Here is a 20,233-nt window from a genome sequence, read left to right as displayed (position 1 = left end):
GGGTGGTGATTCTGGAGTCTGTATTATGGTGGGGTCTGATTCTGGGGTCTGTATAATGATTGGGTCTGATTCTGGGGTCTGTATTATGATGGGGGCTGATTCTGGAGTCTGTATTATGGTGGGGACTGGTTCTGGTGTCTGTATAATGGTGGGGACTGGTTCTGGTGTCTGTATTATGGTGGGTGGTGGTTCTGAGGTCTGTATTATGGTGGGGTCTGATTCTTGGGTCTGTATTATGGTGTTGTCTGATTCTAGGGTCTGTATTATGGTGGGGTCTGATTCTGAGGTCTGTATTATGGTGGGGACTGAATCTGGAGTCTGTATTATGGTGGGGGGTGATTCTGGGGTCTGTATTATGGTGGGTATGATTCTGGGGTCTGTATTGTGGTGAGGACTGATTCTGGGGTCTGTATTATGGTGGGGTTGACTCTGAGGACTAGATATTATGCAGGGAGGTCTGTAGTATACAGGTCTGAGTTAAAATGGTTGTTCTCACTGTAAGGTCCTTACAGGTAGGACAATATATAGGGAAAATTCTGTAAAAAAACAATTACCCTGTGACAAGCCACACCTACAACAAGCCACACCTATATTGCCGTCACACCAAGGGACTTCGGAAAAAAATTTGGGCACAGCACTACTAAAAGGTTGCCTACACCTGATCTATACATTCCATTATAGCTTTACACTACAAATGTTTAAAGTGATTTCCATTGGTGACACAGCAGATGTCTAGGTGGTAGTCTAGTCCTGACGCATTACTGCATATCCCTGAATATGGACTACACAGTTTCAGTGATGGATTGTCTCGGGTCGTTCAGATTTTTCGGCTGAGGAGTCTATGATATAGCCTTCCATAAAGAAGTTGTGGGGTGTTAGATCTGATGATTGCCTCTGGTAATCTGGGGATCCTTTAACATGTCCAGGTAGAAGTGGCCAGTGACAATATTCTCGGCAAAAAAAAAGGGATAGTAGACAATGCACCTGTTCGTTGAACAGAGTACATTTACTTTGGCAGAGTCCCTCATGTGCTCGATAAGGAAACATGGTTTTTCTCAGCCCCAAATTCTAACATTGTAGCGGTTGATCTTCCCACTGAGGTGAAAGATTGTCTTGTCACTGAACACCGCCTATCAGCAAATTCGTTCTTTTCCAATTAATCCTGAAACTCAATACAAAAGTCACAGCGTTTGTCGTCTGGTTTCAACTCCTGAAGAAGATGTCATCTAAATGACTTACAACACAGACATGTTTGTAAGATATGCCATACACAGTGGTTTGTGGAATCTGTAGTTCCATATTAGTAAGCCTGATCAACTTTCTAGGACTATGCCCGTACAAGGCTCACATGATTTTCACTCTCTCTTCAGACGTCTTTGGGCAGCACAGACTTCGCCTATGACATAAACACCCAGTGGTTTTCAATTGCTTCACCCAACTCAAAATGCCTTTTCTATGAAAAGTACATTTACCAAATGTATTCTGAATGTTGTGCTGTACTGTCACAATAGACCACATTCTTGCAAAACATGCAAAAAGCTTTTTTATTGCTTTGTTGTCAACATCTTATGTCACACTATGTAAGCTGTCCTGTGATTGGTTGGTATGGGCAACTATGCCAGTTTTGCTTTGGTTTTTAGTCACTGGCCATTATGCTACTTTACCTACAGCCCTTTACTACAGGCAACATCCTTTAGAATCTATCTATTAATAATAATTATATAATAACAACAAAAGTATAACATTACTGTGAATAAAAATGTTGTATTTTAATGAATGCATACCTATTTTCTATCTTCTACAGACATGCTCTGATGCCAAGACAAAGCCTCCCTTTTTCACAGATAAATCAATGGAGTCTTCTCTAAAATATATCAGCAAGAAGTTTCCAAGCATTGATGTTCGCAGCAGCACGGTAATTTCTAATTATATTGTCTATTCTGTTTTATCCTGTAGCTTTGTCCAAGCTCAGACACTTTCAGTTGAATAGCACCAAACTTAAAGGAGAACTCCGGAATATAAAAATTGCTGCCCAAACTGCCGGCTGTAAAAAAAAATAAAGATGTACATACCTTACTCCGCTCCCCCGGGGCCTCCGCTCTCCGCCGTGATCCACTTCCTGGTTGCCGGTGGTCGGATGAGTCATACTGCACTCAGCCAATCACCAGCCGCAGCGAAGTCAGACTTGGCCGGCGATAGGCTGAGCGGCAGTGGGAAAACACTTCAGGACACAAAATCCTTCACTACACCGGCACCTGCTGCCGGGTCCAAAAACATCACACTGGATCACGGCGGAGGCCGGAGCCGGTTACCGAAGGCCCCGGGGGAGAGGAGGAAGGTATGTATATCTTTATTTTTTTAATGCCCGCAGTATGGGCGACAATTTTTATGTTCTGGAGTTCTTCTTTAATATCCCGAAAAAAAAGGGTACACATATTAAAATGCCCACATATAAAAGCCCAAAAAATTTTTCAACCTGTTTCAAAAAAGTAGAAAAACAAATGTTTTCAAATTATCTGGTGCCAGAAAGTTAAACAGATTTGTAATTTCTTTCTATTAAACCCCTTAATCACCAAGGACGTATATTTACGTCTTTGGCCAGCTCCCGCGATATAACGCGGTGACCCCGCGTCATATCGGGTCAGTCTCGGCATGTATCTGATGCCGGACCCGGGGCTAATAGCGCGCGGCAGCGATCGCGGTGCCGCGCGCTATAAACCCTTTAGACGAGGCATTCAAAGTTGAACGAAATCTCAAACGAAAGTGAAAGCTGCCCGGCTGCTCAGCGGGGCTGATCGGGACCACCGCAGTGAAAATGCGGTGTCCCGATCAGCTGGAACACGAGCGGAGGTCCTCTTATCTGCCTCCGGCGTGTCCCCTTGGCGATTGATTGCTCCAAGCCTGAGATGCAGGCTTGAGCAATCGACCCCCGATAACGCTGATCATTGCAAAGTTATGGCTTTACAGTGAACAGGGTATAAGATCAGTGTGTGCAGTGTTATAGGTCCCTATGGGAGCTATAACAATGCAAAAAAAATGTGTAAATAAAAAGTTAATAAATGTGATTTAACCCTTTCCTTAATAAAAGTTCAAATCACCCCCCTTTTCCCATAAAAAAACACCATGTCAATAAAAATAAATATAAACATATGTGGTATCGCCGCATGCGTAAATGTCTGAACTATAAAAATATATCATTAATTAAACTGCACGGTCAATGGCATATGCGCTAAAAAATTCCAAAGTCCAAAATAACATATTTTTGGTCACTTTTTATATAATAAAAAAATGAATAAAAAGTGATCAAAAAGTCCGATCAATACAAAAATGATACCTCTAAAAACTTCAGAACACGGTACAAAAAATGAGCCCTCATACCGCCCCATATGCGGTAAAATAAAAAAGTTATAGGGGTCAGAAAATGACAATTTTAAACGTATACATTTTTCTGCATGTAGCTATGATTTTTTACAGAAGTACGACAAAATCAAACCTATATAAGTAGGGTATCATTTTAATCATATGGACCTAGAGAATAAAGATAAGGCGTCATTTTTACCAAAAAAATTTCTGCGTAGAAACGGAAGCCCTCAAAAGTTACAAAATGGCGTTTTTTCTTCAATTTCATCGCACAATGATTTTTTTTCCCGTTTCGCCGTAGATTTTTGGGTAAAATGACTGATGTCACTGCAAATTAGAATTGGTGGCGCAAAAAATAAGCCATCATATGGATTTTTTGGTGCAAAATTGAAAGGATTATGATTTTTCAAAGGTGAGGAGGAAAAGATGAAAGTGCAAAAACGGAAAAACCCGTGGTCCTTAAGGGGTTAACAATCTTAATCCTTCCAGTTCTGATCAGCTGCTGTATACTAAAGAGAAAGTTATGTAGTTCTTTCCAGTCTGACCACAGTGCTCTCTGCTGTCACCTCTGTCCGTGTCAGGAACTGTCTGTAGCAGTAAAGGTTTCCTATGGGGATATGCTCCTGTCCTGGACAGTTCCTGACACAGACAGAGATGGCAGCAGAGAGCACTCTGATCAAAATATAAAGAAATACACAACTTTCTCTATATTATACAGCAGTTGATAAGTACAAGAAGGCTTTAGATTTTTAAACAGAAGTAATTTACAAATCTGTATAACTTTCTGGCACCGGAGTACCCTTTTAAGGCTCAGTTACAGCATCATGCTTGCCGCACTCAAATTGTTCTGCCCGGATATTCCGCAGTGTGAACCTAGCCTTAATGTTCCAACCAAAAAAAATAAAAAATAAATGCAAATTCAAAAAACATACATATAGGCCGCCATCCCAGTGTCCACGCTGTATTATGCAGTGAATGAGCAGTATGTCATTTCATAGTGCGGGACTCCCTTCACTCTGGGATATAGTTCTCTTGTTTTCCATGTGACTGGATATCCCAGGGGGATTATTCAACCAGATAAATATGTCCCAGAGGTTTATTCTTATCTGTCTCTAAACATCATTCAACAGTATACTGTATCTACAGGCCTCTATTGCAACACACCCACATATGCACTTGATTTTATTGCACAAATGTTCACACAGCACTTATCATTGACATGGCCGCCATCAGTGTCATGTCTGATACACGCTACAGCAGGAGCGTTCTACGGTAAACAAATAGGGGGAGATTTATTGAGGGATTTAGTAGGTTTTTATGCGTAAAATTGTCGAAAAATTGTCGCAATTGCGCCTACACAATTTCTTTCTGTGACTTTTTGATTGTGCAGTGTCCTAAGCAAAAAAAAATATAAAAAATATTGCTTACCAAAGCAAAAAGTGATTTTTGACTTGCAGTGGTCAGAGATTTATCAAGTGCGTAAGTCGCAAAAAAGTTGCATCGCATGAAAAAACCTACTAAATTTACTCCAGCTCAGACATGGAGCAGAAAAAGCCTGAGAAAAAGCCAAACAGGCTGAAAGCAGTTGATAAATAAGTCGCACATAATTGTAAGAAAAAATTTACTAAAGAAAGGAATACATAAGCAAACATTGATAAATCTCCCCTATACTGTTTAGTCAAGATTCCTGATGGACCCAACAGCGGGTAACATGTTGAATCTGAATTGAGGTGAAAAGAAGTGGCCACCTGATGGCAACTTGGATAGACGAATGAAGCAAGTTCGGGACCACAGGTTTTCATTATCTTTGTAGCACCCTTTATGCACACTGCACTGTTGGAATAGAAACTATGCAATCAGCACAACTCTGGTGATAAGTGCAATATATATCCTGTGTGTGCAATAACCTATATATGCAATTAAGGCTATAAACTGTGCAATAAGATAAATGCTGTTTTAACATTAATCCTATGAGATCTTGGATATAAATACGGATCAACCATGACATAGCCCATAGGAGCAGCTTTGTTTTACCAGTCTGTGTGATAGACGTTAAAATATGCAGCTACACTTGGAATCTATGTGGTTTTATGGATAAGAAGCTGTGCCCTAGATGATCAAGTGTGTGAACATTTGTGCAATAAAATCAAGTGCATATGCGGGTGTGTTGCAATAGAGGCCTTAGACAATATAAAATATATACTGTCGTATGATGTTTAGAGACAGATAAGAATAGGCCTCTGGGACATATTTATCTGGTTGAATAATCCCCCTGGGATATCCAGTCACATGGAAAACAAGAGAACTACATCCCAGAGGGAAGGGAGTCCCGCACTATGAAATGACATACTGCTCATTTACTCATAATACTGCATGAACACTGAGATGGTGGCCTATATGTAAGTTTTTTGAATTTGTATTTTTTGATCTTTTTTATCAGTTGGAGCATTAAAAGGGGTTCTCAGGTGCTTTAGACATCTTATTCCCTATCCAAAGGATAGGGGATAAGATGCCTGATCCCGGGAGTCCTGCCGCTGGGGACCCCCGGGATCTTGCACGCGGCACCCCGCTTGTAATCATTACCCGGAGTGTGATCGCTCCGGGTCTGATTACCGACGACCACAAGGCCGGCGGCGTGTGACGTCACGCTCTGCCCCTCAATGCAAGCCTATGGGAGGGGGCGTGACAGCTATAATGCCCCCTCCCGTAGGCTTACATTGAGGGGCGGAGCGTGACTTCACACGGGGGCGGAGGCGTGATGTCACACGCCGCCGGCCTTGTGGTCGTCGGTAATCAGACCCGAAGCGAACACGGGTACTGATTACAAACGGGGTGCTACGTGCAAGATCCCGGGGGTCCCCAGCGGCGGGACTCCCGAGATCAGGCATCTTATCCCTTATCCTTTGGATAGGGGATAAGATGGCTAAAGCACTGGAGAACCCCTTTAAAAGCTAAGTTTAAATCTCATTTCCTATCTGTGCATATCAGTGTATGGTACAGTACATGAACTCATCCCTTTGCAGTGTGGTTCATGGGTTATATTGTATGCATGCATAGTTGTTACAGAATGGCCCATAACTATTGTAAGTACAATAAAGTAAATTCATTATGGAGAACTATTTATTTGATAGCAGTGGATTGTGAAAAATCACATTCTCTCATGCAGATAAATATAGAGTATTTTGTAACCAGCACAATACACAAATTTCTATTTGTGGGAAATTGAAAAATTAGGTCTCTGTGCAATAATAATTAATAGCTCTTTTTTCATCTTCTGAATTCAGCAACATCTTGGGCCGGTGCACAAAGATAAAACTGAGATCGTGAAATATTTGAATGGTTACTATTTGACATTTTTGGATGTGATGGAGTTTAGAGTAAGTATTGATTGATAAAAACAATTAGCCTAGTTTTTGTATACAGGTTCATTACCATAACAAAGGTTGTTTTTCTCTTGGTTGCCAACTTTATGTCAAATAGTTCTGCTTTGAAGTAGTATTTCTATTTGTTTATAGGACAGTGTTCTGTTTGGCAATATCAAACCTTCCCTGCATGAAGTATATTTCTGCATCATTATTACTACTTCTCAGCATTAAAGAATCTTTTTGTGACTTCATTCTCCACCTTGTAATAAAAGCAACAGCAACAGTTTGTTGATTTATGTTCATTATTATTCTGCTTTATTTACTCATTCACGAAAGAGATTGTTTGAGATTGAAAAAATGGGTATGCTGATTGCTTCTAAACGATCTAAAACCCCGATCATGGGTTGTTTTCTGCCAAGGCTGAAATTAAGATGTAAGATCTGACATAGGTCATGGACAAGAATGAAGAAAGCACTTTAAAAAATAATAATAACAGTCTATTACAACGAATAAATAAACAAATAAAGATAGATAAATAGATAGATTTTTTTTTCCCATTTCGTTTTCAAATGATAAAAGAAAGGGAACATATCCTCCAGCTAACCCAGAACTCCCCCAGTCCTGCATACATTGCCAGATATAGGGCCACAGACTCAGAAGGACAGAGAATGGTCATACACCTTCCCCCACCACATATGTCTTCCCCCTATATAAATTATTATTTAACTGTCGATTTTAATATTCCATCTTACCGTTCTCTCCCTTTCAACTGTTCCATTCCAATCTATCCTCCTAACTGCACGTCCCTTCACATCTCACGGATTTACACTAATGATAAAAAAGAAGAAAAAAACGGGCTCTCTACCTCTCCTCCCCCTTACAATATAACTGTCAGGATCCGGATACTGTGAGGATACTGATGGTGGATCCTCTGTGTCAGTGGGGTGATGACGTGGGCCGTACCAGGGGAACGGAGTCTAAGGGGTTACTGGTTTTCACCAGAGCCCGCCGCAAACCGGGATCGACTTGCAGCGGCAAGTAACCCCCAGGTCGTTCCACCCGATAGCGACTCAACCCCAACTGACGGCTGAGACAGGCGCGGTACAAGGGATTAGGCAAGAGCAAGGTCGGATGTAGCAGAAGGTCAGGGCAGGCAGCAAGGATCGTAGTCAGGGGCAACGGCAGAGGGTCTGGAACACTGGCTTGGGACATACACAGGAACGCTTTCACTGGCACTGAGGCAACAAGATCCGGCAATGCAGGGAAGGGGAAATGAGGTTTTATAGTGAGGGCACAGGTGTGAGCACTGATTGAGCCAGGTGCCAATCATTGACGCACTGGCCCTTTAAATCGCAGGGAGCCGGCGGCGGAGCCGTATATACTCGAGCATAAGCCGACCCGAATATAAGCCGAGGCCCCTAATTTTACCCCAAAAACCCAGGAAAAGTTATTTACTCTACTATCAACCCCTTCATCAGTGGTCTTCAACCTGCAGATCTCCAGATGTTGCAAAACTACAACTCCCAGCATGCCCGGACAGCCATCGGCTGTCAAGGCATGCTGGGAGTTGTAGTTTTGAAACCTCTGGAGGTCCGCAGGTTGAAGACCACTGCGGCCTTTGTCATCATCCAGCCCCCCCCCTTTTGTTTTGTACTCCCCTCCCCTTCCACTTTCACCTAGGGGGGGGCCTCTTCTCCGCTCTTCATGCCCGGACTAGTGACGTTGCCTTGACGACGACGCACAGGGACGTCATGAACATCACTACTCCGAGCCGGGCCCAAAGCGCGGAGAAGAGGCCCCCCCCCGGTGAAAATGGACAGCCCGCAGCGACTAACCATCCCCACCGGACGGTCCCTGCAGCATAGGTGGCCCGGACCAGCTCACCCTAACTTCCCGCCGAGGGGAGGTGAGTACAAAACAAAAGGGGGGGGGGGCTGGATGATGACGAAGGCTGCAGTGGTCTTCAACCTGTGGACCTCCAGAGTTTTCAAAACTACAACACCCAGCATGCCCGGACAGCAGGGCTTGCTGGGAGTTGCAGTTTTGCAACATCTGGAGGTCCGCAGGTTGAAGACCACTGATGAAGGATTGACAGGCGGAGAGTTTACTCGAGCATAAGCCGAGGGGGGCGTTTTCAGCACGAAAAATCGTGCTGTAAAAACTAGGCTTATACTCGAGTTTATACGCCATTTCTTTCCAATAATTGACAATCTCCGGACAACTCCATAATAAATGTATGTGTCCTGCTTTCTCTATATTACATCTATTACAGTTACGTCCTTCCCTGATACCTATCCTTTCCAGGAAACAAGGTGTATAATAAAGTCTATACACAATATTAAATTGTATTAACCTGTGATTCAAGTTTGGAGATACTAAATTAATGTTCTTTCGTACTATATCCCATTTTATCTCTTTAATGGAACCAATCTCCTCCTCCCATTTCTGAAAACTCTTATGCATTAGTTTATTTTTTCCTAAATTTGTCAAAGCTGTATACACATACGAAATATGTTTTTTTTTTATTTATTTTACCATCCATTATTTTATTTATAATCTCAGGGTATACTGAATACATCCATCCCCCATTACTAATAAACTCACTGAAAGCTTTTTTCAAGCCAATATAATCCAACCATCCTCCCTCCTTTAGATTGAAATCTTCTTTCAGTTCGGTCAAATTTTTTTATTTACCTTCCCCCCATACTTTTTCTATCCTAATACGCCCCATATTATTAAATAAATGTATCTTTCCTAGCTCACTTACTTCAGGGATATTCAAATTATCCAACAATGATGCCCTATCCATTACTCCCTTTATATCCATCTCTTTCCTAAATACCTTCCATGTTTTAACCAAACTTTTAACCATCAAAATCTTCCTCCATTTTTCTTCTTCTAACTTCCCCGATTCAAACAACTGGAATAAGTTCTTAAATATCACACCACTATCAGATAACAAAAAGTCAAAGAAAGCAAATTGTTTCCATTCGATCAAGAAATAAATTTGGCCTGCCAAAAAATACTTATATATATCCGGAAAGTCTATCCCTCCATTCTCCTTTTTTTGACACAAATATTCCAATTTAAAGGGGTTATCCAGGAAAAAACTTTATTTTTTTTATATATCAACTGGCTCCAGAAAGTTAAACAGATTTGTAAATTACTTCTATTAAAAAATCTTAATCCTTTCAGTACTTATGAGCTTCTGAAGTTAAGGTTGTTCTTTTCTGTCTAAGTTTCTCTGATGACACCTGTCTCAGGAACCGCGCAGTTTAGAAGCAAATCCCCATAGCAAACCTCTTCTAAACTGGACAGTTCCCGAGACAGGTGTCATCAGAGAGCACTTAGACAGAAAAGAACAACCTTAACTTCAGAAGCTCATAAGTACTGAAAGGATTAAGATTTTTTAATAGAAGTAATTTACAAATCTGTTTAACTTTCTGGAGCCAGTTGATATATAAAAAAAAGTTTTTTCCTGTATAACCCCTTTAATTTATGTTCATTTTTCTGCCCCAGATCAGTGAGTTGAAAACTGCAATACTTTTTCTAAACAACCTCATCTTGCACCAACATACAGAATCTTTGGCATCAAAACTGACTTGATCAATATTATCTTTTCCGCTTTAGATAAGTTTAAATCATTCCATATGTTTACCTTTTTTTCCAGTTCCTTGATTAATTAGGGTATTTAGCTGATGGTATTTTCCTATCTCGCTTGATATATTTATCCCCAGATATTTAAATTCCTCTCCTTTATTTATTACCCTTAGTCCATATGTCCTCCCTATATTTTCATCTCCCAGTGACATAATAACCGATTTCGACCAATTTATTGCCAGTCCAGAGAATCTACCATAGCTACTTATTATTTCTATCACTCTTGGTAAAGATTTTTTTGGATCCTTCAGGAACATCAGAATATCATCTGCATACATTGTAATCTTGTCCCCTCTCCCCCCCCTGCTCCAAAACCCACTATTATCGCACTTTTTCTTATGCTATCCACCAACGGTTCTATAACCATCGCAAATAGCAAATCCTTTAGAGCTCATGCCATCTATATTTATCTTCCCAGTGGCTTTTGAATACATCAACTTAATCATTTTAACCAAATCTCCTCCCATACCATACTTTCCCAAAAAACCCCAAAGGAAGTCCCGCTCCACCCTGTCAAATGCTTTAACTGCGTCCAAAGACAGGAGGGAGTGGGAACCCCTACCTTCACCTAGCTGTATATTCGTGAGCACTTTGTGGATATTATGTTTTTTTGTCCTTCCAGGTATATACCTGCACTGATCCTTATTTATTATTTCTGATATAATCCTCTGTATCCTGTTAGCTAAAGCCTTTGCTACAGTTTTTTTTTATCTGTATTCAACAGTTATATTGGTCTATACGATTCTATTTCTTCCTTTTTAGATATTCTTATGTTATTAAATTCCTTTAAGACATCAGCATTTACACATTACAAAGACTTAAACTAGGGCTGCATTCACATCACATTTTAGCCCTTCCTTTGAGTTCTACATTGACAAGCTGTCAAAACGGGACAGTAAATGAGAGCCCAATGTGCACATTGACTTAAATGGCCCAAAAAACATCTAACTGTGACTCTCTTTGGTCAATTTCCCTGTGTACACTTTTTTTGTGGGGGACTTTTTAACGTTGTGGGCCAGGTTTTGGAGTCCTGCACAGGCGGCATCGAAAATGGACCAAAGTCACAATTTGACTCCATTGAGCCCATTAAAGTCAATAGGCATGTTGGGCTCTGCATTAATTTTCTTGTTTTCACAGCTTGCAAATATATAGCTTGAAGTAAAGGCTAAAACGTGTGTAAATATTAATTCAGCCTGAATTCCAACCACTTTTCTCCCCACTCCATCAAAACTGTCTCTAGAACATGTCAAAAGTTTTTTATAGTGACATTGAATTATGATTTGGTTACCAAGGCATTAACGTTCATCAGTAATGCAGGATCATTATGTAGGACCATTACCGAACTTTTACTGTTTACACAGAGAGTTGTGGTGCTGACAAACAAATGTCTTTACCTGCGCATATAGCCTCCTCTCCCTGAGGCATCCAGCATCTTAGATATGGGTGGATGTTTGGTCACTGGCGATAGCTTAAACAAAATCCACCAGTAACTTTTTTGAATGCTTTCTGCTGTGAGCAATACCTTTTAGTTAAAGGGGTGTCCAGAAGATCCAGTGATCAACTGAGGGGAACCAGCAAGTGTTCAGTCTGCAACTCCACCGAGAAGGAAATGAAGCAGCACATAGATCAAATTAAAACTGAAGAACCCTAGGTTATTCAGAGCACGAAATCCTCTTATTATCTGCTCAACATGTATGTGCCAAATCTAGTCAGTTAAAGTAGTATTCCTTGTTAAGATATGGAATTCATATAGTTAATGCATTAATATTCAGCAATGTTAATAAGCTGATCCAGCTCTCCATATGCATTCTTTTTCCAATGGAAATAGCTTATTGTGCTTATTTAAATGGAGATAGCTAGTTCAGTTTATAGATTATATATCTTAATAACAGTAACTGAAAATCGATGATAATGACAATGCTAAAAATTGTAATTGCGGTCTATACCCAAAAGCACAAACAATAGGTTTGGCTGATGTCTATCAATTATATTCTCATTGCATACAAATTAATTGTATCATATTTTTTTGTTTCAGAAAACTCTAAAAAAAAATCTGTAATTCTTCTCCTCAATGAATACCTAAGGAATTGATTTGAATAAAACCCCTAATACCATTTCTTCTTTCCCTGTAGGATCATGTGTATGAATTACTGAATACAATTGATGCTTGCCAGTGTTACTTTGACATTGTAAGTGCAATTCTTCTTTATAAGCAGCGTTTTTAAGGATGAATGTACAGCTGCTAATTTCAGATAATGATCTCATTTTGTAAAATGGTGTTTGTCACTTTCTTGGCATGCAAGGAAATTGCGCTGCAGTTATAGAACTGCAGGGTGCAGGTAAATTTCACAGTGTATGATCAGGTACAAGCTAATGCTGTGTGAATATTGGAAATGACTGCAATTTCTGTTTCTTGACTAAATGTGTTGGCTACATTCACCACTCATGCTGAAACACACAAGCATTCTGGAATATGACAGATTAAACTTTCATTTGCATACAACTGTTTTCATGTCTTTTTTATATTTTATATGTAAAGTTGTTAATCAGTTTTTTTTTAAAGAAATCTTATTTTGTTGTTCATTCCCTGTCACAAAAAAAGTTATATATGAAAGTGTGCATACGATAATGCTCAATATGGAAGTATGATATGGCAGTACATGGAGTGTCATATATATCATAATATGAGCCATAGCGACCATACAGCCTCTCTGTACAAGACTTTGCAATGTGCACAATGCCTCATTTGCATAAACTGTGTAGCTTAATACTTTTCTATAGAAGCTTCAGTCCTGTAACTGTTACAAAAAAAAATTATGCTGTTGTGTAGCTCTAGCATTAAAGGGGTACTCCACTGGCCAGCATTCGGAACATTTAGTTCCAGACTGTGCTCGCGCTGTGGGGGTCAGTCTCGCCCCCTCGCAATGCCCCTTCCCTCAATGTTAGTCTATGTGAGAGGTTGTGACAGATGTCACGCCCCCTCCCATAGACTTGCATCGAGGGGATAGGGCATGACATCATGAGGGGGCGTGGCCGACACCCGCAGCACAAGCACAATCTGGAACTAAATGTTCCAAATGCTGGCCAGTGGATTACCCCTTTAAAGGGCTTTCCCATCTCGTAAATTAAGTTTTAATTGCCCCCCTCTGGCCCAATTGTGGTTGTCAGAGGTTGGCAGGAAGCCTAAAACAGTCAAAGCAGGAAATTAGGCGAGGTTCGTTGTAACTCCAACAAGGCTCATGGAGATACGTCATTTGCTTAACTGCCATTGAAGTCAATGGATGTTACACAAACTGCAACATTTCCCTGATTCAGCTGCTTTTGTCTTTCTGACAACATTCATCAAACAGGCCAGAGGGGGGCAGGAAACCAGATTTACGAGATGGGGATACCCCTTTAATACAACATCTTGTAGATTGTGATACACATTTATGAATTTTATATTGCTGATGTTCAAACTTGATTTCTTTTCCTATTCTCTTGCAGAATGTAAATTATAACTTTACGAAGAATTATCTTGACCTAATAGTTACTTACGTCTCTGTAATTCTGCTAATATCTCGAATTGATGACAGAAAAATGCTTATTGCTCTTTACAATTGTGCTTTTGAAATGCTACAAGGCCAGAGGTAGGTGGCATGATTCAAAGATGTCCTACAATCACAAACAGGAAATGAAAAGAATTGGTTGTATATTTCCACTCATTCCACTCTGCCATAGGGAACCTGTGCTGTATATTGTGCTGTCATGCTATGTATGGTGAATGTATTATTTATTGTACATATGACTGACATTTGATAACTAACAAAGTTATTTTGAATTTAAAAAAAAGCAAGCCTATTGATTAGTTGCGGGTGATATTGATGACAGATTCCCTTTAAAATGACCCAACTGTATTGTATATGGCATAAAATGTAACAGAAGCAAATTGTTGTAATGACTCAGAATATTTGTTTTATTTTGCAGTGACCCATCATTTGCTCGTCTTGGTCAGATGTTACTGGAATATGAGAACCCCCTGAAGAAGCTAAGTGAGGAATTTGGACCTCATACTAAGGTAGGGTGAGCTAGTGATATTTTGTGTTGTATTCCTAAGTTTGTTTTCTGGAAATAAAAAAGGTTTTATTTATTATACCATTATATGCTACATAATAAAAGCATTAGGTATGGCATGAAACTCCTTAGAGCAATGCCAAATTTTATCCAGTTGGCCAAAACTTTTATATGTCTTATGGTTAGAGCTTTTATCTGGTACAGGAAATGGGTATAGCAGACTAGGACAGTGTACTCCCCATTAGTATTAGCAAGAATTTATTAAGGGGTTCACTACTTTGTGCAGCCCCTCTTGATTAAGGGATCTTGACAATAAGCTGTCCTTCTGATGGGGCCCTCAGAAATCAGCTGCTGTAAGTTGGGAACCTGAGAGCATTTCATTTTCCTGCAGTGTAATCGGAGGGGAAAGCAGTATGTAGTGCTCATTCAAATTAATTGTAATTGTCTGTGTAATACAGGAGAGGACAGGTCCTCCAGAGGACGACTCTTCATAACCACTTTCTGCATTAGCTTAAATATATCAAACTATCTCTATTAACTCAGAATTAACTAATAGGTTGTATGGAAAAATGAAATATAGTATAGTGTAATATATATATTTATTCATAGTATATTTCAACACATCCTAGAGCTTGTTTGTTTTCTCCATAGACAGTTACTAATGCCTTGATGTCCCTGCACTTCTTATTTTGTCGGAGGACTCAGTCAGCAGAGCAGTGGAGAGGGGTCCAGTTATTAAGCCTCCTTAGCAATCCTGCAGCAATGATTTCTCCATGTACTTCAGACACGGTAAGATAAAAAAAAATGTTCAGTGTGTTGTGGATGTTATGGTTCTACCTCCCAAAAGTACATATAATGGGCACTATAGTCTCTTCAGAGATCAAGCAGAGAAAACTGCAGAGCCCAAAATTTCAAGACCAACTTATCCTGGCCCTGATTTACTAAGAGTGGAGTATAGTTTTCTTTGTGGGTTTTAATTCCTTACAATTTGTTTTCCACGGTATTTACTAAGGTATCCCTAGATTTTGCACTTTCCCCTACATTTAGCTTTTATTAAACATGCCCTGATCTATCGGGTTTTCCTCAGCTTTAATCCATGTCGGGTTTACAATAGTCAATCAGGGCCAATGAGTGTGATGAATTAGTCAAGGGCCAAATATCTCAACTTCAAGCAATTCTTACTCCAGTATCTGCTCCTCAAGCCTAACTTTCATGGTTTCAATTCCCTGTTGCTTCTCTAATTATCATAAAGAAGGCAAATTTTTGTGATCACATAGAGAGATTTACTCATTCATATTGAACTATCCATACACTGCTTTATGAATATGCTCTATGAACTTTGTCATTCTTGACAAACTCACCAATTGGCACTAGTGAGTATGTGATATGAATTTAACAACATCCACTGCTTTTGCCCCAGTCACAGAACTGTTATGTATCTACATATTGTTTCAGTGTGATAAATGGAGCTGTTGTTTAAAATTACAATTAGAAAATATCGCTGCAAGCAGCAATAGAGCCGTGGTATAGCACACGATTGTGTAATTTTCACATGGTTTTTAGCAGTAGTTTTTGAGAAAACTATGTTTGCAGAATATTGCACAATCCAATATGGTTGCCAAATCTTGTGATCACATATGGTACAGAAAGTGTTCGCGAACATGTGTGCTAATTTTCACTTTATTCCGACCAGCAATTTCAAAGAAAACTATGTTTGCTGAATATTGTGCAATTCAATATGGCGGCCAATTCTTGTGATCACATGTGGTACAGAAAGTGATCACAAACTTGTATGCTAATTTTCACATTGCTCTAACCAACAGTTTTAGAGAAAACTATGTTTGCAGAATATTGCACAATCCAAGATGGCAGCCAAATATTGTGATTAATTGTGATACAGAAAGTGAGCACTCTACCAATGTGCAAAGAAATATAACTTTCAAATTAACAGTGTACATATTGCACATATTATTATTAATGCTATCTAAAAGTTATTGGCGAACGGTGGCCATATTGAATATGCAAATGAACCAGCTTTAACAACCTTGGTACGGGAGGTAACCATGAACATGTTTGCCAAATTATAAGGTATTCCAATGAACGGTTTCAGAAAAGAAGATGTTTTGTAGAATTTTGTGCAATCCAAGATGGCAGCCACACCATGTGATCAGCAGACTTGTAATTAACAAATCTGACTCAGGACAACAGTGTAACCACTTACAGCAAATAATATATCTGTAGCTTTACCGGTTCCAGAGAAGAAGATTTTTGAATATTGTCAAAAATTGCCACAAAAACCAAGATGGCGACCAAGTCATGTGACCTATGACCTTTATGTTACATGAGATTATGCACAGCTCAGTACTTTAGGCACAGTTTCATGAGTTTTGGAGCAACAGTGCAATATATATAAGCAGCTGAAATTTTGGGAGGAATAATAATAATCTGAGTAAAAACAATAGGTGTCCTATGAAACTTCGTTGCTTGGCCACCTAATAATAATTAAATTTTATTCACCATACTGCCATCAACATCACTAGTGTTTGACCTGCTTTAGTGTCTCCTAGTCAGCAGATAACCTTAAAGGGGTATTCCAGTTTTTTTTTTTGTTTGGCTTTTGAGTCCCTGATGCCAAGTTATAATACGGTGTAATATGCTGTTTTGTCCTATTGCTGCTGTGCAAGTGTTTTTATTTTACTGCTGTCACTAACCTTTCCCAACATTGCATGCGGCCAGAGACAATACACCATAATCACATGGTCTCCAGGGAGAAGTGGCTCTGCTGCAGTGGGTAGGTGAATAGCAATATTTAAAGGAAATATGTAGCGAACAACTTATGCCCTATCCACAGGATAGGGGATAAGTGTCTGACAGGGGGTATGACCACTGGCACCCCCTGCGATCTACTGCAAGGTGCTGCGGCTCTCCTGTGCAGGAGGCGTGTTTTCCGCAACATTGCGGCCGACATTCCTCCTCCATGTATCTCTATGGGAGAGGCGGGGAGGCAGCATTCGTGCCTCCCCGCTTCTCCCATAGATTTGTATGGGGAGGGGGCGTGGAGGGGGCGTACAGTCAACCTCAGTGAAGTTGATGCTATGCGCATCAGCCGGCACACAGCATGGCAATGCAGGGGCCCCATTCGGGATATCTCGGACCCCCCCCCCCCCCCCCCCGCGCGATCAGAAACTTATCCACTATCCTGTGGATAGGGGATAAGTTTTGTTTACTGCAGATGTTCTTTAAGTAAATTCCTTCCACTTTGCTATCCACCCACCCACTGCAGCATAGCCACACACCTCTGGAGACCATGTGACTTAATGACATATGTCTCTGGTCACATGGAATGCTGGGGAAGGTCAGAGACAGCAGTAAAATAAAAAGACTTGTACTCCAGCACTTCCAGGTGTGTCCAATGCTTGAAAACAGGACAAAGAGGTGTACGGAGGTAATAGAAGCATATTAAACAATATTATAACTTAGCATCATGGGCTTAAGGCCGAAGAAATAACTAATCCTGGAATACCCCATTTAAACAGATGGGAAGTGTTGATTAGAAGGGTTAATTAAATTATGTTGGCACCAGATTCACTGCTTGGTGGACACCGCTGGTGGTAAACGGGCCTCATTGATTATAATGGAGTTCATTGAGTTTTCAATGTGGTGCATGAGAATTTTGCCGAAATCTGCAATGTAGGCTCCAAACAGAACCTACAATGAAGATTTGAACAAGGCCTAAGTTGTTAAACTAATAGAATTAGAATAACTTATTTTTTGGAAACAAACAACCTATAATTATGCATATAATGTATATTTAGCTTCCTTCCCTCCTTGTTTTAATTATGCATTAATTGAATGTGCATGTAGCTAAAATCTGCTGGCAATTCCCAAGCAGGCCTAGTTTATCATTATACTATGACTTTTTCAGATGCCTTGTGAATATTTGTCTGTTGAGACAATGGAGCGATGGATACTGAGTAAGTTTCATGTCTGTTCAGTCAGGGATGCATTGCAAAGGAATGTAAGTGTATGCTAAACACGCTGAATTATATCTTAGCAGTATACAAATTTGAGCCAGCAGTGATGCTGGAGATACATTAGTAAGGGACATCTTGTGCATTTGCTTCCCTCTCTGCACTATTTAACAAGCCACAGAAACCCAAGAAAAAAAAATCACCATCTCACTATTCTATATACTATTCGACCACGTTTTTGCCTGTGGTCGGGAAACCGCATACGGCCGAAAAAGCAGCCGACCGGAGGCTGTGGTTCACTCCGGTCGGCTCATAGACATGCATTAAATACGGTTCCCCTATATGGCTGAGTGCGGGTGCCGCGATTAAGCCCCACCCCCCTCCTCCCAGCCTTATACGTGAACCGTAGTTACAAATCGTAGTGTGAACCCAGCCTTAGCCAGTCACTATCCAGAGCATTGTTTTACCTTGAGCAAGCAGATCCTGCTGAGATGGCTCGGTTTCTGAAGTAAAGTGGTGACGAGTAGGGGTCATCACAGTATATAACACAATGGGCCATCCAGCATGAAAGTAATAATAGTGAAGATTAACTCATGATCAAGCAGAAAGTTTCATGGAATACATATCTTTATTTTCATTTTGCGTCTTCATAGACAAAAAGTGCTGGTGCATGTTCAGAAGATATCACATAGTCTGTGTCTCCCAGGACATGGCTAGATGTTTCGGGGGTGGAGCCCCCCTTACTCCATTGCTCCATTGTTGCCAGATGAGCTTAGTGGAGCTCTGAAGATGGTACTATCTTACTGCACATCTGTACTTGCTATTTGTGGAGGATTAATGCAATCTTGTGTTGTTCGAGTAGGGGTCATTACACCACTCCCACAAAAAAACAATGATGGTGTTTTCCTGAAAACAACACTCATGTGTCGGATGCTAACTGCTGGGACCTCTACTGATTGTAGGAGCAGGCCCCCCTGGTTAAATGAAGGAGTCCATAGAGTGCTGTTTCTCTTTTTAACTCTATGACCTGAACAAAGATGGAATAATCTTATTTTTGATTCGCCTCCACCCAATCAGACATTTATGACCTATCCTGCAGATAAGTTTCTTTGGTGGAAAAACCCCTCTGAAAAGGTTATGCTATTATATGCATTACCCCACTCAGCTTCTGGGTATCAGTGGTGGTTTCAGTGGTCAGACTTTTAACAAACATTAATGACATACGTAGTTGACACAACCTGTGAGAATTATGCTAATTGTTTTAACCCTTCATAGGCAGCCAGGATTCTTCTATGAGCTTTCTATACTGAAGCATATATGTATCTTTATATGTATCTTCTATCTTTATCACCATGTGGTCGGCAGACAATAACTGTGAGAAATGATTATATGATCAAGAAGGCAAAGCATGAGATTGTATTTGTGATTCCTATAATAAGGATGACCCACACTGGGCTATAAATAAAATATATCATTTAGCATTTTTCTACTATGAAAAGTAAGCTTACAAAGTGATAGGGGAATTGTTTCAGCTGGAAGCATGTTTTAGGTTTATTAAAATCACATAAATTGGCAACCACCTGGCCTTATAGTAATAGTTTTATATTTCTGTCTCTAGTTGGATTTCTGCTTTCGCACAGTGCACTGAACACACACCCGGCAAGCCTGGAGCTTTGGAAACTGGCACTTCAGGGCTCCCACTGTATCACACTGATCCGGGATGATGTTTTGCTAATTCACCGTGTTACTGAAGATTTCTTTGGCAGCATAAAAGGGTAGGTTATAAATAATATGCAGACTTCTCTACAGGTTTCAAAGCTATAA

General features: G+C 40.2%; 1 protein-coding gene across 1 annotated transcript in view; it reads left to right on the top strand.

Annotated features, from left to right (window-relative positions):
• Window positions 1–20,233, top strand: part of NCKAP1L (NCK associated protein 1 like) — a 290,353-nt gene that overhangs the window by 36,887 nt on the left and 233,233 nt on the right. Inside the window, exons 2-9 of the mRNA XM_056562778.1 lie at window positions 1,805–1,915; window positions 6,645–6,737; window positions 12,518–12,574; window positions 13,872–14,014; window positions 14,352–14,442; window positions 15,090–15,227; window positions 18,364–18,412; window positions 20,028–20,184. Coding sequence (XP_056418753.1) covers window positions 1,805–1,915; window positions 6,645–6,737; window positions 12,518–12,574; window positions 13,872–14,014; window positions 14,352–14,442; window positions 15,090–15,227; window positions 18,364–18,412; window positions 20,028–20,184 — 839 coding nt within the window. The remainder of the gene's footprint in view (window positions 1–1,804; window positions 1,916–6,644; window positions 6,738–12,517; window positions 12,575–13,871; window positions 14,015–14,351; window positions 14,443–15,089; window positions 15,228–18,363; window positions 18,413–20,027; window positions 20,185–20,233) is intronic.

This window comes from Hyla sarda, chromosome 2 (assembly GCF_029499605.1).
Source record: "Hyla sarda isolate aHylSar1 chromosome 2, aHylSar1.hap1, whole genome shotgun sequence".
NCBI lineage: Eukaryota > Metazoa > Chordata > Amphibia > Anura > Hylidae > Hyla > Hyla sarda.
The sequence above is the reverse complement of the archived record's forward strand: the minus strand, read 5'-3'. Positions and strand labels throughout refer to the sequence as shown.